Below are 21,471 nucleotides of genomic sequence, written 5' to 3'. Positions count from 1 at the left end.
TTATTAGGAGACAAATGAACTTCTTTAGCAATTATCGAATCCATTCTTGTGTTTAACGTGTCTTTACTAGAATAAGTATTGACAACAAGTCCATTGAGAAAATGCATTTCACGTTGTATTTTAATAACACGCTGCAATATTCACACAAGGTCAAATTGCTGACAAGAAACTGTAGAAGTAGGCTTCACTGTTGTCAGTTAAGCATGCAAATAAAGAAAGTTGTTTATAAACTGTTTATCTAATGACACATTTGCGGCGGTGAGGGTGTTATTGGCCCGTGGCTTATGCAGTAACAGAATAAGAACGACGTGCAGCGCTAATGGATAAACCATCAACCACTAGAACAGCAATCAATAAATCTATAATTTAATTGCTTTGTTCAAATGTCAGAGGTTGCTGAGCTACTGTTCTGTGCCCAGTGCTAATTTGTTGAAGGGTCGCCACTATTATGTTGCGGTTACGACCCTGCTGAACTAGTAGAGCAATTTATCGTTTCATACCAGGTTGCATGCTGTGGTAAGAAGGATTACATAATAACAAAATGTTCGACTTTGGTTTTATTGAAAATAAATAAATAAATCGAATTAAATTATTCTAATATTTATTAGAAACTGAAATCGAAAGCAAATATTTGCGTAACTAATGAAGCTGATTTGCATATGGTTGGTACAAATATGCCGACCTGGTTCGTCGAGTAGTTAGCGTACTCGCACTCCAACCAACAAGCTGCGGTTGGAATCATGCTTGGTTAGAGCAGGGTTTCCAAGACCAGGTAAAAAAAATACAAAAAATCATACAAAAAATGAAAATAAATAAAACGAATCCTTAGCCCACCCGAGGTAGTAATATACCGCAAGTTTACAAGCTTACTATGAGCTGATTAGAAGTTACATTTCTCGATTAATTTATAGGTTATTTCTGTATTTTTAATGTTTTAATATACCTAAACACCTCACCGATATTTGCAGATTTATATTAAGCCATATATAACGTTTTTGCTTTGTTTTTATAACAATATTACCCCGAAATATTAATTCTGACTTATTAGCATTTATTTTTTGTCTCATTAGGATATTCTTACCATGTGTATAATATCGTACCAAGAGACCAAATATTGGAGATATCTCATTTTACTAATGTAATCATGTGAAGTCGTACTTCAACAATTATTCAAATGAACTCTTCTCTAAATGACCAACAATATCATTCCACATGAACACTGGAAATTTTCATACAACAGGTGATCAAAATGGACATATTTTCTACTCCTGAATTTACAAGGCTTGAAAAGTTTTTCAAAAAAGTTATTCCATAAAGCAAGCTTTTTTCTTTTCGATAACACCATTGTTGTAGTTCGTTCTAATTACTGTGGAATCGACCAAATGCTAATAACATCACGCATTCTTTTGATCATCCAAAATGATTCGTGTGTCTATTCGATGCAATTACGGCGATATCTCATCCAAATGCAAAAACAAGCACTCGTTACATCGCCGAGTCCTAGCTTGACCCGATCTAGTTGAGTAATCCACCCCAATAGGTTCGCTGTTATCGTGTGCTGCAGGCACCAAACAGGCATTTGCCACTCGACAAGCGCAAACTCGGCTTAAATATCGCTCACGTGACGCACTAAATCAGAACCCGTACTGCATGTATTGAACATTTGCGAATCCCAATGGCCACTCGTTGTCATAACCTCCTGAATTTATGAAATAATATTGGCGTTCTCGGCACGATTTAGAGTTCGGAGAAGATGCGGAGGCTAAAGAAAATGACAACGGATGCTGCGTATGTCACGCTCTGTATCTCTTGGTTTTCACGCTGACAACAGCATTTTTCAAGCCTTCCGCGCGGATTGGGAATCTGCTGAGAGGGCCTTTTTTGTTTTAATATGTTCGAAGCATTTTTCTGTTCTATGCGAATCTTCTCTACATTTTCCCAAGCGCGTGAAATGTTTTTTTTTCCCCTTCTATTATAGCGACACAAAAAATCGCCAGACACTGTAATCAAAAACCACACACGTGACACCCCTTAAAGTACCAAGCCGACTGGTAATGAGCAATGCTGAGCATAAACAAACACCACCGAATTTGATACACTGGTCTAGCTTTTTAAATACCCAAAGTGAGCAAAGTTTATCAAGAACACAATCGAGTCAGCGAAATCTTTGCAATCATACAAATTCACACAAAAAGTTTCTAATAAGTTATTAACAGAAACTTCTTAACTGTATCTAACCATGCAAGAACTAAACTAAAAGCTCTTTTTAAAAATGAGAGTATTAACCACGGTGCATAAAAAGTACCTGTTTATTTCTTAAGTAGCAATTATGTTGCATTTAAGACTATTTTTCTCAGCATGTCTTATAAATGCATCTTGAAGAACTGTAAAAGTTTGAAACTACCCATCTCCCCACTCCCATGCGATGTTTAATTGAGTTCTTGCAATGGTATGGTTCTCATGTTCGTTCAATATGCCGTTATATAAAGCTATCAACATCATTTTACACTACGTCACGTCTTCTGAAACATCCAGATGCCCGTTTTAATAATTAACAGCACGGGAGCCAGACTACGAGGTCACAGTCTCGTGTAAGCCTGCCTCTACTATCTCTAAAAGAATACTAGCAGAGGTATTCACTTTTTTATTGAGGAATTCCCCCTTCATGACATCCTCTAATTGGCCCCAACTGCAGTTGGAGGATATTGTGTCGCTATTCACGGCAACAGAAATAATTCTCTTCGCTATCACCCTTTAAGCAGAGGATGGATTCCGAAGAATATGAAAGTCTCTTTGCTAGCTAGTTTTTAATGAGCCATTTAACGAGGCTACACGGCATTATAAACCTTAAAATTACGTCATTGAACACCAATCATTTTAATTACAGAATGTAATAAGAGAATTTTTTTCTTCTTGTTTTAATTGTTTGTTCATTATCAGTTATTGTATAATTACAGTATTAATTTTTATATTTGAAATTTAAACGTAAGATTAAAATTTTATATTTTAAAGCCTTAAAATGTTGGTCCAATGGGGCGTCAACTAGATTTCAGCTTACTTTAATAAGTCCTCGAATCGAAAATTATTAGAATCTAGCAAAAGAGATTCTAATTTATTCTCATTATTTTTATATACAAAATACTAAAGCAAAGCATGTATAGCTCTGGAATTAGTAAATTTTGCATCCAAGTGCTACGCTAACCGAAGAAAGACCATTCTAAGTTCAATTCTAATCGTCGAATAGAGGAACTTTTTTTAAGCCTTTCTTCGGCCGGTCCTTGAAGTTAGATTCCTGGAATAGGTAAAGAGGACTTTTCTCCCAGCAACTCGGGTTCTTAATACAATAACTCAATAAAAAGTTCTTTCAGACTAAACATGTAAAGTTATGATTAGATAATACGAGATGGTGGTAATTGCCGTCGGCATTCTCATCCTTGGATGCCAATTAAAATCACCGATAGCATTTGGCCAGCCATTTGTATTTGGCAAAGGTATGTAGTTTGGCTAACTACCAGTTTTTTTTTTTTTTTTAAAGTTAGCTAGGACTAAACCGCTTCGCCTGCTCCACTAGGAGAATAAAAGGTGTTAGCAGATTTATCTTTTTCTTTTATACTGATTACGAGTTCACCATACACAATTACAAACTAATTTTAATAAAAAACTTGACAATTGAATTATTACCTGATATCAATTTGCAAGATCTTATTACCTTATTTTGGAAATGAAGTAAAGTCGGCAAATCCTTTTACATGATAACGATTTTATTTCTATACAGTATTCATTTCTTCTATTTCATTCCACCTTCTTTCGTTATTGAATTAAGCCAAATAGCCTGTCACTTTCAAGTAAATAGCTTTTAACACCCTCCCCCATCGGCCGAGGTGGATGAAATAGTGAGACCAACTTGCACTTCTTATCCATGTTATACAATAGGTGTTACAGAATCGTATCCAGATTTAGCTGGCTGGACGTCTATAGACGTCTTGGCCGGTAAAGGGGGGGGTAAACATTTTAGTAATGACAGAGTGTTTAATGCCATGCACATAATTCATAACTTGTCATCAGTGATTTAGTAATGACAGAGTGTTTAATGCCATGCACATAATTCATAACTTGTCATCAGTGATCTTATGGGATCAGCTAGCTCGTCTTCGGTAATAAAGTCTTTGAAAAGTCCCTGTTTTCTTAAACGGAATTTGAACTCAGGTCCATAATAACCGTAATATCTACTCAGTCATTACATTCAAGACAAAATTATTTTGTGCTCAATGTAAAGTTTTTCTTCTTCTTTGAGTGCCATCTCCTATCGGAGGTCGACGACCACCTTGGCAAATTTTGAGCGATCTTCAGCTACTCTGAGCAGTCTCTCAGAGTTCATGCCAGTTCACTGTCTGATGTCTTCCAGCCAAGATTTTCTCCGTCTTCCTTGTCCTCTTCTTCCATTTATCTTCCCTTTTATAATCAATTGAAGTATCTTATATTTTTAATTACGAAGTAGGTGACTGAGATATGCAGTTTGCCTTCTTTTTATGATATCTAAAAGTTAACGTGATTTCCCCATTTGTTCCAGTACTTCCTGATTGGACGATTTTGCTGTCCATGGGATTTTTAACATTCGTCTGTATAACCACATCTCAAAGGCTTCAAGTCTTTTTTATTGATGTCTTCAAAGTCCAAGTTTCTGCACCGTAATGCTAATGTATGGTCTATACAGCAGTATAGACCATACATTAGCATTTAACCGTCTATGCTCTAAATTTAAACTGCGGTTACACAGTGTTGACTTCATCAAGAGAAACGTTTTTCTTGCCATTTCAATTCTTTTATTTCCATTTCTGGATTGCAATCTTCATTTAACCAGCATCCGAGATATTTAAACTTTGCCACTCTTTCTATTTGTTTCCCATTTAAAGAAAGTGCTAAATTAAGAATTGGTTTCTTGCTTATGACCATGAATTTAGTTTTGGTGATATTTATTTTTAATCCCATTTTTTCACTCTCTTCATTCACTAGTTCCAGAAGATTTTGAAGATACTGAATATTGTCAGCCATGGAGCAATGTCATCAGCATATCGGATGTTACTGATGATTTCACCATTTAGAGGTGACAGCACACATCCTTGCCTTACTCCTCGTTTGATGTTAATGGAGTCTGTAATAATGTCATCAACTTGAACAGATGCCTTTTGGATCCAATATGAGTTTTCAATGATCCTGATGTCTTTACCATCTAATCCAATTCTTTTTAATAGTGCAATCATTTTAGCATGTTGGACTTTGTCAAATGCTTGCTCAAAATCGATGAAGAAAATGAATACTTCCTTGTTTTGATCAATACATTTTTGGAATAAGATTTCAGAACAGAAAAGAACCTCTCTTGTTCCCAAACCATTTCTAAAGCCGAAATGGGTATCACTGATGGTGTCTTCACATTTTCTGTATATTCCTTTTTTTTTAATTATTTTCAGAAACATTTTGAGAACATGACTCATTAGGCTGATCATTCTATAGTCATTACAAGTTTTCGCATTTACTTTTTTAGGTAGCATGATGAAGGTCGACTGAACTAGTCTTGAGGGATTATACCAGTATCGTAGATCTTATTAAATAGCTTTACTAATATATTAATGTTGTCACCTTCTAATATCTTTACTATTTCTGCTGGTATTCTATCCGGGCCTAATGCTTTACCATTTTTAATTGAGTTCAGTACACATTCTGCCTCTGATCTTAGAATGCATGGACCCTCCATCTGTTGATAAGTATTTTCTGGGTTCTGTCTGTTATTAGTAAAGAGTTCTTCTATATATTTCACCCATTCTTGTATTTTGTCATCCTTTTCAGATATTATTTCTCCCTTTTTGTTTCGAAGGATACATAGTTGTTTGTTCTTAAATATACCTGAGGTCTCTTTCACCGTTTTGTGTAGATTAAAATTGTCATGCTTTTCCTGTAGAATTTTTATTTCTTTACATTTTTAATTCTTCCAGATTTCTTTTGCTTCTTTGATCTTGCGTTTACTAATTTTCTACACCTCTTTATATTTGTTGGACTATAATTTTTATATGATATGCGTTAATCCATGAGAGAAAGAATTTCTTCAGTGATCCAGTCTTTCTTTTTTCACTGTTCTGTCAGGACACAAGGTACTGGTACATTTCGTTATGAAGACAGATTTTAATTTGTCCCATGATTCGTCAACCCTCATGATGTCATCATTCTTGATAAGCGCTAGTTCTTGATTCAGATCTCGACCCAATTTGTTTCTCTGTGTTTTTTTAATTTTCCTAAATCAAATCTTTTTTATTGATGTTTCTTAAGTATAGCTTTTAGTCTAAGTTTTAACTCTGCCACCAGTAGATTATGATCAGAAGCAATATCTGCACTAGGATAGGTTTTTGTACTCTTTATAGAACTTCGAAATCGTTGATTAATTAGCAAGTAATCAATTTGGTTTCTGATTATATTCCCATTTTTATCCTGTGGTGATCGCCAAGTATACAATCTTCGAGATGGTAGCTTAAACCATGTGTTTGTGATTATTAGCTCCTCTTCCTGGCAGAATTGAAAAAGACGGTCACCTCTCTCATTTCTTGTTCCCAGTCCATGTTCGCCAACTACATCCCCACTTCTACCTTTCCGAACCTTAGCACTGAAATCACCCATGACGATGTTAATATCATGTTTTCTTGTGGTTTTCATTAGTTCTTTTAATTGATCATAAAATTCTTCGATCTCGGTATCAATCTTGTCAGCAGTAGGGGCATAGACCTGTATAAGATTAACATCCAGTGATTGACCTTTAAGTTTTAATAACATCATCCTATCTGAGTAGGGGATGAATCTCAACAGTGACTTACTGACATCTTTGTTTAATATTATTCCAACTCCATTCTGATGGCTGTTTTCACTACTTCCAGAGTGATACATGACAATATCACCCTGGAAGTGTGATACATTGTCATGTCATTAACTTGAGTTTTGCCCGATCCTGGCCACCTAACTTCACTCATTCCTAAAATCCCAATTTCAAGTCTTTTCATTTCCTGGATAGCATTTCTTAGCTTACCTGCTTGGTATAGGGTTCTGACATTCAAGGTAAAGTTAGTGATTTTAAAATACTGCAAGGTGTTTATCATTTAGCATAACACTGAGACAGCAAAGGCCATGAGGGGAAGAGCAGGTTCTTCAGCCTGTTTCGTCTCTATTACGGTAATTAAAAAGTCTGTCATTCCCATGCGATGCTAATGGCTAAAAATTATAACAAGAGACTGCAGACCAGGAAGCACTGATCAATATATGTTCATTGATATTTAGGATAGATAAACGCTGGCTAAGGAAACTTCAATTATTGTCCAGCAGTTACCATTTCTACTATAAAACAATCGTATGATTATTTTATAATGGCATGAATTGCAGGATAACGATCCGTTCTCGTCTGTAGGGGGAAGTCGAAAAACGGAACACACTGACTCCCAATGCTGACCTCATTGAATTGTTTATTCTCGTAAAATAGGCGAACGTAAAGATACCATTTTATGAATCCGTAGGAGATTGTTGCACACTCTTTTCATAAGTGAAAAACCAACTAAACTTACTTAGAGAGCTCAAGGAAGAAATGCTAGTTGTTTATTGATTAAACCTAATGCTAAGCATGCAAGAATAATTGCGTAGATGCGGAACTACTTAAGATAAAATTATAAACCGACTACTTAGAAAATCCGGAATAATTCACTAGTAGCACAATATTATGAGAAAAAGAAAAACACCCACTTTCGAAATTAGTCGATTTCTCATCCCTTAAATGCACGATTTCGATTTAATGACACAGACTGAAATGCACCCCGAGTATCACATTACAGAAGTGTGTACAACCTTTCGAAAAGGAAGTTTCGTGTATTAAACATCACTGCGGTATGAATGCCGTAGGACGGCAAGTATCCAGGATAAAGAAGAACAACGGTGTCGGATAGCTGAAAACATTTGAATGACTTATTTAATCAAAGGAAAGAATTGGTAATAAAAAATTCAAATAAAACATCCCTCTATCAGTATTACCTACATCAAGAAAACCAAGAGGAAAAACAGTCATCGAACTGATTTTCAAAGATTATACATCTTTGAAATTATCGGATTGGGACAGAACTTTGACCGCACATAATTTCTATTTTAAGTGTTTCTATTAATCAATCACAACTTTCTTGAAGTACTTAAAATAGCGTTAACAATATTCTTATCTCCTCGATATATCTTCCAAGACTTTAACTTTCGATAGTTATCAAAAATAAATTGCTATTCTGGGAATTAGTAATCATTTCAAATATTCACCATTCCATTGAAATATAATATTTGGTGAGAACGTAGATTGATAATAAAAAGCGAATATAAATGTACATTTATATTTAGAAACGGAAAGATACATTGTTTGGAGCGAATTCAGATTATCGAAAATACGTATTAAGAAACAACGAGGCAAACTTTGTATTTTAAAAAGAAAAGATCGCTGCAAATGCGATTTCACAACGACTCGACAAAGCCATTCTTCGATTACATCTACATTTGGGATGGTGAAATCTGAACTCACGCCGCACTTTGCATTAAATGCTGTTGCATCACCTCCGCCCTTTACTCGCGTTCAACGTTTTCCTGTGGAGGTCACCTGACTTCCATTGGTAATATCCGGATTGTAGCATGGGTCTGTCTAGCTCCGTAATCTTCACCAAGTGCTTGTGACAACAAAGGAGGAGTCGATTCTCATGAGAAAAGTGCAACGTATGACGCTCAGCATGATCAGCATCGCAGGATGCCACGCAGTGTGTCTAAGAGGAGGACTTTACAAGTCTCTACTGACGGCTAGATGATAATAAAGTCTCTTCACGCTTCGCGAGTTCGGCTTGACGATCGAAAGAAGGAACGAACGAGGAGGGGAGGGGGTGAAGCTTACACAATATAGGTAAGAGAACAGAAGGAAAAAGACTGTCCGTAGGGAAGGGGGGGGGGAGAAGAGTGCGTAAGGAGGAAGGAAGTAATTTCGGAACGAAGCAGGTTGTAGGGGAACCGTAGAAAACGAGATCTTCATCAAACAGAAAGAAATATGCGGATGTCAGCTTAACGATGGGACATCGTAGACAACCGACGGTGATTTAGGTAACCGAGATTTAGCGACGTGATCAGCGTACAACGGAAGTTGTCGATGTGATATTCTCACATTCCATGTTTACAAGCGGATTTTTTTTCTCTCTTCTTCAAAGAAATCTTTGTCATTGAAGAGAATTGCACACACCCGAAACAAAGCTTTCGATAGGAAATGAATCGCAGGGTTAAGATAGAAAAGCGGCAATGCGAGGTAACTTGAAGAGAACAGCCAGCCATTTATTATAGGAAAAAAAACCACGCATTGAAGTAACCTTAGAAATTCCATCGATTTTACCTTCCAAGACATATTAGTAACGTTGCATGACTCCTCAAGCTCAGCAAGTTTTCATCGTTTGCCATTATCAATCATTTGCTTTTGACGCTGAATTTCATTTCCATTTCTATTCATACTTCACGCACTATTGAATTCCATCGTATAAAAGGGTCAGGGTTAATCTCTTACGAACTATTGCTATTTGTCGTAATGGTCTTCAATTGTGTTCAAAGGCTTTGATTGTCATCGAATGAAGTTAAGAAAGAGAACACCTTTAATCAAATTGTGCAGAATCATTCGTTTTATTGTTTCGATTCAAAATGCTCACGGGATTCTTCTTTAAGACTGGAAAAAGATGCATTTCTGGACAGTAAATATTAAGAATAAATGAAAAAAAAAAGGTCATATAGGTATCACAGCCTTACGCCATAAGGAACTTGAAGAGACCAGTCAACCTAGCTAAGGAGTTCAAGACTACTCGCTCAATTACGATGTCAACAGGTTTTCCATTTCATATGATACTTGAAACACTATACACACTCGCAATGATTTGGTATAAAAACACGCTAAGAACACTTATTAAGGTAGGAAATCAATCACTGGATGATCACCGCTTGATGGGACAGCGCCTAATACTAACGAGAAACAGCGTCCCGAATTATACAATTTTTTAAAATAGTTCTGTTCTTTAGAAAATGTTTTATATTTATCTGAATTATATTTTAAAATGGAGAGCATGTCAAGCTCTCTACAATGGATATAATGCACAGCTCTGTGAACATAAACCTTGGCAAGCGATGAAAATATTTTCTCCAACTTGCTGTCCCTACGCGATTGTCATTGATTAGTATACAAGGTGGGCATCTAGAAAAAGAGAGGATTAACTTTAGCTCCTAAATTATTTAGCGAAATGGGGATCTATTGCAAAGCATTTGAAGAGATATATATTGACATCAGATCTGTTATAAAGTGTGCAGATAAATGCAAAAAAAAAAAATATTTTACTGTGCAGGTCTGAGTGAAAGCCAGTATTAAAAAAGCTCTCAAAGGAAAGAAATTCGGAAACAGTCAAGGACCTGAATAGTAATAGTGCGATGTGCAATATATAAACAGTAAAAATATTACCTGTTGATATTTATACCTCTATAGGCTACTGCTCTCAAAACAAGCCATAACGATAATGATGATATGGTGTATTACATTGCTGTTTGTACGTTTATGCGTTCTGTAATAACCCGGATGATTTGTTCTCGTAAATTACACACGATTTAAAAATGTAATGCAGTATGAAATTAAGAATAAAATAATAAATAATTTTATGATTTATAAAAATAAATCAGCGTCACTGTTTTTGGCGATTAGCATACCAATTATTGACACATTTTATCTGTTTTTATTTCATCCAACAGTAATTGATTATTAACAAATAATGCAAGCCAGAGACCTAAAACAAATCTAAATATCTTGATTAGTTAACTGAAATGTTTACTCTGGACAAAGAGGTACAAATCATTCCTGAAAATAAATGCGAATGCTGGTTAATGTATCCAGATTTATTATATGATTTCCCCTTTACTTGAATCCACAAATGAAATGATTGAATAAAACGATTATGTAAAATTCAATCACAGTATTTAATTTCTCTTTCGATCCTTAATACATTCGCTCATTTCTTGAGGTCCTCAAATAGCACCGATTGCAATAAGGTGTGTAATTCAAACTGTTTATTTATCTTAGCCTTATTTTCCCAAGCATCCCGTTTGTAGTAATTGGATTGTGATTAAACAATAACGATACATCCTGGAAAGAAAGAAAAAACCACACCTTTGGATGATAATCTGAACCATTAGAAACATTCTTAATTTCGGTCTTCAACGAAGGGTTAGGACTGAATGTCTTCGGAAACAAATATATTTGCGAAAACATTCAAAATATACAAGAATAGAAGCATCTTACCTTTGACAGCATTGAGCTTGCTTCCCATCATTTGTTTTGCTACAAAAGCAGCCATCTTGACGAGTGCGTTTTAATGGAACTTTCAAATCGACACGAAATCCGGATGACGCTTTTGGAATGAGTTGGATGTTATAACGTCAGCGTGCTTAATAGACTTTTTTCGAAGCACAGAAGGACGTGACAGCTGTAAAATCAATGGATAAATTAATGAATAGAATTATTCTATAAAGTTAATAAATTACTTATATTTCACAACAGAATTTGAACTTTTCGAATAATTATATTGAAATAATAAGTTCATATAAATTATTCTGAAATGTGTCCTAAAAATAAGTCTTTTCATTTAATTTTACTACTTCCACAACTTATGGTAATTTTTCTTACAGTACAGCTATCGTTAAACAAAGATCTTAAATGGTCAGGATTTTTTCCCGCTTATTTTTTATTTATTTATTGTGTTAAGAGATGAGCTCGCTGTTTAAGTATACGTCCAGACATGAAATAGAAATGATAGTTCTTGAATTAAAACGGAAAGATGGGAGTGGCTGAAAGAGGTCCTCTTCTTCCCACTCAAAAGATTATCTTCTACATCCAATATCAGAACAATGATACTCCTCTCATCCATCCCTTCGAACTTCAAGATATCCTCCTATTCTTCCTTAAAACCAAGGTTTCTCCTTTGACTTGACACAGAGAGAGAGTCATTTCTTAAGATGTCAATTATCACAAGTCTAATCGGTTTAGAACGTTGTTCTTCATATTCTGAGATGGGTTTCGAACTCGGGTCTTTCCATCAATGGCTCATGTTCCAGACTGTGCGAGGAAGGCTCTGTTTTAGAAGGATTTAGAGGTCAACTGAGTCCAGTAATAAACGTTTAGCAAACAATGGCTGCTATGCAAGACACATTCAAACTTTCTGCGTAAGCAAAAGTTAATATTATTGTAACTGTGTATTTAAATGTGGTTTGATTTATTTTGCCAGGACATATTCTCGATGTGTGTGTGTGTGTGTGTGAGAGAGAGAGAGAGAGAGAGAGAGAGAGGATGATGATTTTTAGAATTCATAATCAATAATTAATTTAAACTGCAGTAAATGCAAAAATATCTTTGCAATGAAACTGAATAGAAACCATATTCAAAAGCTAAAGTAAAAGACAATAACAGTTTTTTACACAAGAGTTAATCTGTACACCTTCAGTTTTGCTTTATGCGTATTAAGAATGTCAATTATACAATTTAATTTAAACTTATTTGGTTAAATGAGCCAAGCTGAAGATTTTGCGATTACCAATACAGTATACAAATGACTGAAATTTTAAAACAAAAATCGTTCGTTGTATTTAAATTTGTGCACGGGTTTCTATATAAAATACTTGTAGTTTTTAATTCTTTCTTCCTTCGAAATCTCAGATTTATGAAAAAATAAAAAGAATTACCGACAGAATGTTCCATTTTCCCGAACTGTGTGTGTTTGCTAACACCCTGATTTATCAAAATTAAGGAAAACTTTATCAGAAAAATAGCGTAAAAACTGAGCTTGTTTGCAGTTTCAAAAACAAGATGAGCATCTGGGAGAGGATCAAATTATTTATCAGCTATTTTTAGGATAATTATATACAAGGAACCGCTTTTTAATGAAGGAAGAAATATAATGACATGTTTTCTTAAGATCGGGTGAACGCTACTTGCAGCAATTTCGAAGAAAATCCTCAAAACTTTTATAACACTGCAAGAAGGTGAAAAAACATCTTGCTGAGTAAGGTTAATTGCAACACACGCAACCATTAATTGCAATATACTCGTACAATCACCAAGAAACGGATAACAACCCCTTTCATTAACATTTACCTACCAAATTATAAATTTAAAAAAAAACGGCAATGTTAGGTGGTCATTGAAACAGATATTTACTTTTCATTGCAAGTAGTGCTGAATATTATTTGTGGTTTGAGAGTGATTCGAGGGGGGGAAGAGAGTTATTTCACACTTCATGACCACTGTAAGTGCTTCATAGTACAGTTTTTCTTTGAACGTTTCTTTGAAATGCTGTATCCAACGAAAAATACTAACCACTTAGCTTTCAGACGCGATGAAATATCCATTATGCTGTTGCACTGGCTTCGTTCTCCTGAGATCCAAAACAAACAAAACAGGAAAACAGTAAAACATTAATCGTAAGCTTATCTTCAGTTTTATTTTTCTTTCAGAAATGGTCATTTCAAAAGAATAAAATGCAATTAAGCGTTACACAAGGGGAAGCAATGGATAAGAACCCTCCGGATGTTCTGGAAAGACAAGCCAAACTAGTAGTCGAAGGCAGAATATCACTCATGAGGAATATAGGAGAATTACGAAAAAAAACTTGGAATAACGATGTGAATATTGTGGACTTGTATGGGGAGGAAAGAAAGGAAATCGATTGAGGCACAGTGAAGTTAAACGCCTGGGGAGAATTTAGTTCACATCGGAGGAGACTCAAGAAACAAAGATAGAAAGAAGAATGTATTTATCTGTCCTTAGAAGTTAAGCATTGTTTTCTGATATGTTGAATATTTACGTTACAGTATATCCCACATAACACTTAATATTGTTCATGTTCGGCAGCATTCTAGTTTTCTTTATCATTTCTTGGATATTTTGCTTACATTTTCATATCAAAAATTACCGTGGATTCGTAAAATAATTCACTTTAACACAACTTGATGACGTAAAAATAAATAAAAAAGTGCATAACTTGAATGTCACTGAAAGTACTTACAAACAGGTTTCAAGATTACTGATGAAATCTATTCGTCTAAACCTCGAGACGTAAGAGGAAGAATTCATCATAAAATATTATTACCAGAATCACTTACATTTAATTTCTTTATTTGTAAAATTTTAGGCTACGTTTCATAGTAATTGTCATTACAATTATAGGAAAACATAAAGAACAACAGCAACAACGATTCAATTGAAAGCACGTGATATTATGTGCACTACTGGCTGCAGGAGAATAGCTCCACCTGCATTAATAGATATTCAAAATAAATTACAATAAATAATTTATTTAATAAACTACTTTTAAATATAAATATGAAATTTAATTACAAATTAAGGGATACATGAAGAGTGAGTATTAGTCAATATATTCGTAACTTCCCAAAATTGAGAAAGTTTTTGGCAATCGCTTTTGCTCAGGTTTGGGTTGGGAATGTGTGCTTCTTTGTCATGTCTTTCCAGAAGAATTAAACATTTTGGTTTTGTTCTACCAAATCCTGTGTCTTGTAAATAATGCGTGGCTTGCTAAACAGGATTTGTTGGATCCCTTAAGTGAGAGGTATTCGTGGTGTTCTTCCAGACGAATTTGTGCAGAAAGCGACCAGTTTGTGCATGATAACATAATCCATAAGTGCAGGAAAGACTTAAAAATTTAATGCTGGAAATGTAGCAACAGTGTGAAGTATCTTAAAACGGAAAACGTGCAAAGAATAGTTATGAATAATAAATAACATTCAACCTTATTCTACGATGTTGATCACTCTTTATTAAGAAGAAAGAGTAGGATATTCACAAAAATCATGAATCCCTTTAGCTAAGGAAGCAAAGATGCATCAAAAATGCATCTTTTCTAATTCGATTTAATTTAATTTAAATAAATGTTCATTGCAAAAATCATGGTTATAGAAATCCTTGCCTCACACATACAAACAGTACATAAAATACTTTATCTCAACAAAAAGTAGCTGAAAGAAATCTTAATTAAGACAAAAATCGTGTGTCTACTACTGGCTAGTAAAAAAAAAAGGTGCAAGAAACAAAAAACAGTTCTTCGCACCTGTAACTGGGGGTTGTAATCTGTCTCAAATAAATGACCTAAGATCAACCGCCATGATTATCCTGACAGGTGGGATCAATAGAGGCACCAAAATAAACACAGTTTCCCCAATGAATACTCGCAGAGGTGCACGCACATGTAAATTATGCGTGCCACAAATAATGCTGTGATGGATGCGTCTTCATTTAAGAAAGTCGAAGGTGTTTCTATGCAGAACACGGCGTGGAGATGCGGTTAAAAGGAGCGCAAAGGAAAGAACTCGACTGTAATGGAAATAATGTTTAATATCAGCCAAATGGCGCACTGCTACCGAGGTTATTGATTACTACATTTTTATCACTTAGTGCTGCCGCGAGTGCTTGGTCAGGGGTGGCCATCTGCGATAAATCAACCCCAATCTGTTCGGCTTTGCTCTTAGTGACTTTTTTTTCTTTCTGTGCCTAGGAATGTAATAAGACAACAAATTTGGCTCATTTATTCCAAGTGCGCGAAACTTGTAATTTTTATGACATTTGTTTTCGTATTGTTTGCTTCTCCTGAAACATTATTCGTTTGCTGAAATTGAGATGACAAAAGTCATGTTGTGAATGCGATAATTTCAATATTTCGCGATGAAGGTTTGACAAAAAATATCTCAAAGAGGTTTCTCGCACGATCTTAATTTAGTAAAGCCTATTTTGGAAATCATTCTAAACACCCAAATAAGTATGTGGATTTTAAATGACTACTGATTATTCATAGAATTAATTTTATTTCTATAATCAGGACTGTCCTGCTTTTTTTTCTTTCTTTTTTTCAGATTTATTGATTACATTGATGATTTATATTAGTATAGGAACAAATAAATAAATGCATTATGTTTAGAGATTTGAGTACTCTTCAGAGAGAAATCCAAATATCACCAAGTGCAAAACTCAGAACTATCAAAACACAACCTTTAATTTACTATATTTGGCACAAATCCTCTGAACGCCTTTTATTCTTACTTTTAATTCTTCGCATTACAATACTCTAATGCTAAGGCAATAACTAACACACATCAACTGCACACACGCACACAGTGTGTATACCATTGATGCATGCTTTACAAATATACGTCGAAGCCTGACCAATACCTTCCCTAGGTATCTTGTTCGTCATTCGCTGATGCATCCTCCGTGCAACCAATGTTCCCTGAAGGACTTGAGGGAAAGTATTTTAATGTATTGGGCTCATGATAGAGGTTTAATGGAATATTAACAGCACTGAGAAAGGATTAAAAATAATTTTAATATTTCCAATATTTCGTATCCGTCACAGAGACATCTTCGGGGATTACAAAAACTTTTTGTAACAACACACACAAATACAAAGTGAAACTAAAGACGGAGACGAAATATTGGAAGTATTAAAATTAGTTTTAACCTTTTCTCAGTACTGTTAATATTCCATTAAATCTCTAACATGAATTCTTTACAGCACTTAAGCCTTAACACACGTATGATGTATTGGGCATTAAGACCTAACACTGTGCATCCTTATAGGATTTTAAGGGGGTTTCATATACACACACACCACACGCCTCTGTTAGAGATGGTTGTAGCAAAAAAGCCATTAGAGAGTCATATTCTTCTAAATAATGTCTTTTGATAACCGGATTAGAAGCAGAATAATCTATAATATCTTCATTTGCCCGATCAAGGTCTCGGTTGGACAGACTTGAATATCCAGGGCGACAACACTGTCATCTCTCTCTTGATGCCAAAATATCAGGCTTTCTTATGCTTACCTCACCCCTGATATTTGGCTACTTTCTGACTAATCATCCTTTCTGTTCTAGTCGGTTCTTTATGATAGCACATATTGCATCATGTCTTTTAACTAATGTTGTAGATTCTAAAACAACATTGAGATATATGTATCGTACTCTCTCTCTGAACCAACATCCAGCCCTACACGCAGTATCCATATTATGCCTACCGCCGGCTACACGAATCTTGGTAGGAAGGGCATTCATCCTAGCCCTCATCAGATCTATATACTGGCAACATTCTTGTTCCTTCACGGACCCAAAGATATTGAGACGGAACCCTCTGCGAGCCACTGAAGGGGTTCGTATAGACTAAGATATTAAGTCTTTCCCATCTCTTCCTTTCAAGAGAGTTAAAAACAACATGCATTCCATTATCAAGGTCCAACGTAGTGTGTTTGTTAATTCTCGTTGAATCAAAGGGGTTATAAAGAAAGGAAATTATGTTTTGATTTTCATCCATATTTTATCTTAATGCAAAACAACGAAAAAGACAACTGGTACGTGAAGTATCGTGACGAGAGACTATTTGCACAATCCGAACTGTTTATTTTGCTATGATTTGCCTTAAACAGCTCCATAAAAAAAAAGAGAACGCTTCACGGAATGCGTACATTGACTTGTATATTACATTATACTATTTTACGGTTTTTATTTGAGAAATCTGATTGCTTCTATCGAGTTACCTATTATCTTAATCAGTCTAGCTCCCACTCATTAGATCGCTATAAAAGTCATCCCAAAGGGTGCCTACCGTGGAGAGGAGCACTGTGTCCTCCACAAGAAAACCAAGTTCTAAGCAATGCTATATGATAATACAGGCAGAGCTGAGAGATCGTTTGATATCACTGATGAAGTTTTTAAAACATTGGGAGTTCTATGATTATTATTATTACGGGAAACTCCAGGGAGTCTACAGACTCATCGAGGGAGGCCCTAACATCATGTCAAGAACAACTATTCGACATTCACACAGTATCTATCATACCGCGCCTTGAACTTATTCACAGTCATGGCACCCACAACAGACTCTGGCAGCTTATTCCACTCATTCATCACTCTCTAAGTAAAAAAGCTAGCTCTAACACCCTTGCTAATCACATTCTTGCCCAGCTTCCATGTATGGCCCCCTAGTCCTCCCACCATCAGTCCTATTCTGAAAAGTATCTTCTGAATTAATCTTATAGAAACTCTTCAGTAATTTGAATGTCTCAATCATATCACTCCTTTTCCGCCTATCAACCAATTTCTGCAACCTACAAATCTTCAACCTGTTCTCATAAGGTTCATTCCACAGACCAGCTATCATCTTGGTCGCTCGTCTCTGGATCCTCTCCACCTTCTCTCCATCAAGAAGAAACCCTGGCACCCATATCTGGGCACAGTAGTCTAGATGGGGTCTTATCAAGGCTCGATACAGAGGAACAATAACTTGTTTGTCTCTGCTTGTTAAAGTATTTTTCAGCAACCAAGTGATTTGATGAGCTGATTTTTGCAGTGTGCCCCCTAAACTTCAACTCCCTATCCACCAACATTCCCAAATCCCTGGCCTCAATCTCCTGGAGAACGGTTCCACCAATGTGATATATACTGCTGCTAATCTTTTCACCCCAAAATGCATAACCTTACACGTTGCCACATTAAATCGACATCCATTTTCCTTAGCCCAGTCCTCCAAACTATCCAAATCATCTTGCAAAATTTTGACATCCTGTGCACTCACTATTGTTCTACCCAACTTTGCATCATCAGCAAAAGTGAACACTTCCTCTCAGATCCTTTCCTATATCATTAATGAACAAATTGAAAAGTAATGGTCCAAGAACAGAACCCTGCGGTACACCACTAGTCACAAGCTGTCTTTTAGACTCTACTCCTGAATAAACCACTCTCTGATATCTCTCCATCAACCACCCTCCTATCCATCTCACCAACCCTATATACATCCCCATATGCTGCAGTTTACAGATTAGAATTCCATGTGGTATCCTGTCAAAGGCATTAGCAAGGTCCAGTAGAATCACTGTAAACCCATTATCCTTATCCAGTTCAGCCGTCACTGTGTTATAAAACGTGAACAAGTTACTGAGGCATGATCTACCCTTCACAAAACCAACCATGTTGTCCCCCCATACAGTATCCTACTTTCATCTATCCAGTCCTGTATTCTTCTCTTGACTAATTTCTCCAAGACGATTTCTGATATGCTAATCGGTCGGTAATTTACAACAGCAGTCTTGGAACCTCCTTTATGCAGTGGAACTATTTTCCCCTTTGTAGGAAGGGCATCGCTGATGCATCCTCCGTGCAACCAATGTTCCCTGAAGGACTTGAGGGAAAGTATTTTGATGTATTGGGCATTAAGACCTAACACTCTGCATCCTTATAGGACTTTAAGGGTGTTTCATATACACACACCACACGCCTCTGTTATGATATAGAAATACTTGCGGAAACTAGGGTCAGGTTTTGTAAACTGCGCACTTCGATATAGTTCGAAAGCTATTTTGGGCAATGACTCCCTAATTTAATAACTGCTTTTTATTTTACGGCTCAGATACTTTTGTGTCTACCGAGAATCTAGTAAGTTAATGACACTTGCAGCTTATTTCTATGAGAATTCTTATAAAAATAAGCAAGTGTATGCAATTATCTCTGCAACATGACAACGTAACAGCATGTTATGGCAAAATATAACACCGCATTATCAAATATTATAACTCACCCCTACTCCTAAACAAATAATCACAATCCATGCAGGTGCGTGTGCACGACATAGATAATATGATCCAGTTAAGAAATTCGCCGTTTACGAGTAAGATAGTCAACCAAGACTAACCTTCGACAAACTGCTCCTGCAGCGTGCCGTCAGCAACATAAACTTCCACCTTAGATACGATTAAGCTGCTTAGCAAGGGGTCCGCAGAAGTTTAATGTACTTAGAGCAACGTGAAAATGGTCAGTACGACCCTCGTTACGACGAGACATAAGTACGGCGGAACACTGACCACAAGTCTGAAGTTGTTGCATAGTTCATTAAGAGTCTGTTGGGAGCGCTTTATAGAGCGATTGAGTTCCTCTTAAGAAACGGAGAGCAGGAAAAGTTGTGACAAAAGTCGTTATAAGGGCGAATAAAATAAGGACATAGGACCTCAATGACAGCATTCGATTTCAACAGGACGTTAACGCAGCCAGATTAACGTTGCCACCACAAGGATGATGTTATAACTTGGTCTGCTGTGCCTGGCAACTCTGCTCAGTAGTGCTTTGGGTGAAGTCAGATATGGGTTCCTGCTTTGTAATGCGTACTAGTCTTACCGGCTTACTGGCGTGTCCGTTGACTTCAGAATAGCACGAGTGGAATTACAGAATGGAAATTAAACCTTCCTTCCAATAGATGGAGCTGGAATCCGAATTATCATCTGAGAATCGGTATCTGAATTAATAATTGAAATCTGGGATCATATTGCGTAAAAAGTGAGGGACGGCTTTTAAAGAAACAGCAAAAGATTGTAAAGAATGTTTATGGCGAAAGGAAACCACTTCAAATGTCAGAGTTATATCGAGCGACAATAGAGGCAACATTGATAGCTTTCCGTGAATTGTTTAGCAATCTATCAGGATGAAAGCCTAACAAATGATAAGCCATGTTGACACTTGTACTCTCATTTCATCAGGCGGTTCGCTGGAATCCCTTAATGTACGTATATCAAATTAAGCTATTTCCGTGCATATTCGGAGTTAGTTCCGATCATTATGATTGAACTGCATCATTTCAGTTGTCTCCGGTTTTGGTTCATTATAGAGTTGTATGACTGAACAAACAGACATATGATGGAAATGAGTCGCGAACATGATCTAGATGACACAGTCGTGTGCGAAATAAACAGTAAAAGCAGAGGTTCAGCATGCAAAATTTTAATTGTAAATAATATATCATGACTTAGTCCCTCGTTAGAGAAAGTAAAGTGAACCAGTATATTAAACCGGATGCAATTTTCCACTTGATCCACTGTCATCTTCTTCAATTTCTGATAAATATATCATCAGGGGATGTAGATGATAGTAGTAAACGATTATGTTTACATTATTCACTATCCTATTACCAACATTATTATAATAATTATGCTAGAAAACATTTTGGATATCAGTTTAACGGCGAATCTAAACAGTTTAAACTGATACGTCCGAACAGTTATAACTGATATTATATATATATATATATATATATATATATATATATATATACACACACCAAAAATAATAAGCAATACGAAGAACAGAAAATACAAAAAAAAGCATAAACCTAACTGATGTCATGATCAGAACGTTATGACATTGGGGCAGTTACTGGGAAAGAAAAAAAAAAAGAAAGAAACGCATGCAGGAATGAATTTACCAAGGGCCTTAGTAATCTAGCTGCTATTGGTTTAAGATAGGGCAATTAATCTGATTGACCGATGCATTTGTACTCAGGTCATTTTGCTTTACAGAAGGGAA

General features: G+C 35.9%; 1 protein-coding gene across 2 annotated transcripts in view; it reads right to left on the bottom strand.

Annotated features, from left to right (window-relative positions):
- Positions 1 to 21,471, bottom strand: part of LOC150106353 (complexin-like) — a 258,334-nt gene that overhangs the window by 164,143 nt on the left and 72,720 nt on the right. For both annotated transcript variants that reach the window (XM_090393092.1, XM_090393093.1), the window contains exon 2: positions 11,366 to 11,549. In XM_090393092.1, the coding sequence (XP_090249218.1) occupies positions 11,366 to 11,420 (55 nt within the window). In that variant the 5' untranslated portion in view covers positions 11,421 to 11,549. The remainder of the gene's footprint in view (positions 1 to 11,365; positions 11,550 to 21,471) is intronic.

The sequence above is a fragment of the Typopeltis vanoorti genome, chromosome 5 (assembly GCF_054136105.1).
Source record: "Typopeltis vanoorti isolate ZY-2024b chromosome 5, IOZ_Tvanoo_1.0, whole genome shotgun sequence".
Taxonomy (NCBI): Eukaryota; Metazoa; Arthropoda; class Arachnida; order Uropygi; family Thelyphonidae; genus Typopeltis; species Typopeltis vanoorti.
Note: the sequence above shows the minus strand (reverse complement) of the source record. Positions and strands in the feature narration are given on the sequence as shown.